Source organism: Teleopsis dalmanni, chromosome 2 (assembly GCF_002237135.1).
Source record: "Teleopsis dalmanni isolate 2A chromosome 2, ASM223713v2, whole genome shotgun sequence".
NCBI lineage: Eukaryota > Metazoa > Arthropoda > Insecta > Diptera > Diopsidae > Teleopsis > Teleopsis dalmanni.
This window is the reverse complement of record NC_051847.1, coordinates 147,093,311-147,096,296: the sequence shown is the minus strand read 5'-3', so window position 1 is coordinate 147,096,296 and position 2,986 is coordinate 147,093,311. Positions and strand designations below refer to the sequence as shown.

The following is a 2,986-nucleotide window of genomic DNA, read 5'->3' as shown; positions in this document are numbered from 1 at the left end:
AAATTTTAATTTTCGCGTTCGGTGATGGACCGAAATAAACCGATATATTGTTTTCAGTTCGATTCCGGTTTTCTCTACGTCAAACATTTCGATTCCGGATCCAAGTAGTAGTATTCGGACGCTTAAGAAAAAAAATGGATTAAAGATACAGTGTTATTGTGTATAATTTTATTTAGTAGCTTAAGACAGTTATAAGTTAAAAAATGGAAATCTAGGCTGTGTTTTATGTAAAATTAGTAATTTTAGAAGGAAAGCATGTTTTTTGTTTTAACTCGTAAACTTCGTGCTTTAAGCAATTCTTTCATTTTATTCTTATAGTCCGACAGTTATTGTCTTTCCTCGTAGAATTGAAAAACTTAAAAATTTTATACGTTGAATTTGAAAAAATAAATAACTATATTTTAATTTATTATGTTTTATTATAAGAAATAAATATTTTTCTCTCACAGGTTAAAAATTATTTTAGGATCACCAAATAATTGTTTTTATTTAAATTGAGTACTTTATTGTAACAACATTCCCTTAGCAACTTCACGAGCTTTATCAGCTCCAGCAAGTGCTTCAGCTATTTTTAATGCAAAATCAAAGGCAGTACCCGGTCCACGACTTGTTATCAAATTACCATCCTGTACGACGTTCTTATCTTCAACATACCTTAAAAAATACAATTAAATATATAAAAAATTGTATTAAGTTTTAATATATACTACGTACTTATATTGTGATTCTAATTGTGACTTAACAGATGGATAAGAAGTAAGTGACTTGCCAACGCCAATGCAATGTGCGGCCAATGCAGTAGGCGCAGCACAAATTGCAGCAACAAGCCGACCTTCTGCTTCCTGATTTTTAAGTAGTTCACCTAAAACGTTACACTTTGACATAGCTTTGGAACCACCAAGTCCACCTTAAGTATAAAATTAAATCATAATTTAATAGGTTGTATATTTGCGGGAAGTAATGTTGACATATACCCGGTAAAACAATTACGTCAAATTGATCAGATTTTGCCTCAAGTAAACTGGTGTCTGGGACAATAACAACATCTCGGGAGCATTTAACTGGTTCGCATCCTTCCAAACCAGCGACTGTGACTTTCACCTATTTATAAATTATTGCACTTGGAATTCAAAGTTATTTTGGCTTAAACGCTAAAAATAGTTCGAAATACATACACCAGCCCGACGTAGCACATCAGCTGAGACTACGAATTCCATTTCCTCACCACCTGGTGCTAATATAATTAATGCCTTTTTGGACATGTTTCTGTGTATTTTTTTAGTAAATTCTAAAGTCGGAATTAAATAATCGTATTTTTTAATATTAAACACTGATGACCTTCGAAGTATGCCAAACATTAGTGATGTGTTAAATATATTCGAATAACGTCAAATGAGTAATCGATCGATTATAATCGGTTAATTGTACTCGGTTAATCGAACTCGGTTAATTCTACCCGGTTTATGATGCACGAATAAAAAGTAATCGAGTAATTAAATCAAATAAAAATGAATAGGTTTTTCTTGAGCAATTATTAACGATAATTATTTAACAAGATATAATAATATAAACAAATTATTTTCGAATATAGCATTAAAATTTTATATATTATATATTTAAGTATTGACGGTTTCTCAATTTTAAAAAATTATAATAATAAATTATATTAGTTAACTTTGATTTAATACTTTAAATAAATTTCAAACAAATAATTATACTACAGTAAAAACTTTGTTAAACACATGAAGTATTTCTAGTCCATAGTTTTCATTTTTCAAACAAAATTCGACAAGAACGGGAGCCTCAACAAAATAGGTTTACGAGTTCACCAAAGTGACATTGTGTGCACACTGAGGATTAATGACTTTGTACTTAAAAAGGATTGAGTAGCGTACTTCTCTAGAGTGTTAGCTTAACAAGTCATGAATGCTAGTTGCACTGGTGCTCTTTTAGGCCTGGTACACAATTGTTGCAAAAATACGTACATGTACGGTCCGTGTACTTAATGTGGTTGTAAAATAAATTAGATCATATTAAGACTGCATACTAGTTTGTGTATACGCAACTTATCTTTTACGATAAGTGATCGAATAAATTATTATTCATAAAAATACTGAAGAAATCAAATTCCAATATATTAACAGAATGTTAAATAAAACAATAAAATGTTATATGAAAAATTAGATTATATCTTTTAAGTTTTTTTTTTCTTATTATATTTAAACAAAATGTAGAGTTTAAATTTACAACATCTAGTCATATTGACTAACAAGAGGTTTTTTTTAATTAATATTACAAGTAAGTTTACATAAGTCTATCTACCATAAGGTGAGCATATAGATCAAATATACCAATATGCATAAAAAAATAATATTGAAGAGTTAATAAGTTAATGAGTTAATATACTTCTTCAGGTGCTTAATAATATAATTTTAGTATATATCAAGCATTGTATATTATTAAATATTTATTTTAAGTTGTAATAATTTACAAATTTTTTTTTAGTGTATTTGGTAAATGTTTGATATGATATAATAATGATATAGAACTGGTTAAATTATTATTGTTATTACTGTTATGACAGTAATGAACATATAAAATATTTGGAGTCATATAGATCTCATGCCCATTGCGATACCATTGAGGTATCAGTATCGGTATTGATTGTGACTAGCTCTGCTAACTTTTAAATCTAGATATTTTCTTAGAAATTGAATCTTTGCATAGACGGAGAGATCCAAACAGAGACACAATGAACAATTAATTGTTTCTTCCATGCCTTCATTCTGACATCTTCAGTAGTAGTTTTTACTAGAGGCAAAGAATTCAGTCCCGTATGTACCTAAAAATTAATGACCATTAATGAAATAATTTCAAACCTATGCAGATTGAAACTACTCCTTGTAAAATTTAAGAGTGAGCGCGTTCTTCTGTGACATATTTTAGTCGTTCCTTAGAAAGGTTTTCTCTTTTTTATGTGTCTATT

At 28.9% G+C, this 2,986-nt stretch overlaps 1 protein-coding gene across 1 annotated transcript; it reads right to left on the bottom strand.

The window, feature by feature from the left end:
- Nucleotides 1-406: 406 nt before the first annotated feature.
- Nucleotides 407-1,545, bottom strand: LOC119679865 (protein dj-1beta). The gene is made up of 4 exons (XM_038092445.1): nt 1,176-1,545; nt 975-1,101; nt 715-907; nt 407-654 (listed from the first exon to the last, which is right to left on the bottom strand). Exons 1-4 carry the CDS (start codon nt 1,356-1,358, stop codon nt 504-506), a joined length of 654 nt encoding a protein of 217 aa, XP_037948373.1. The 5' UTR covers nt 1,359-1,545; the 3' UTR covers nt 407-503.
- Between the last annotated feature and the right edge of the window lie 1,441 nt (nt 1,546-2,986).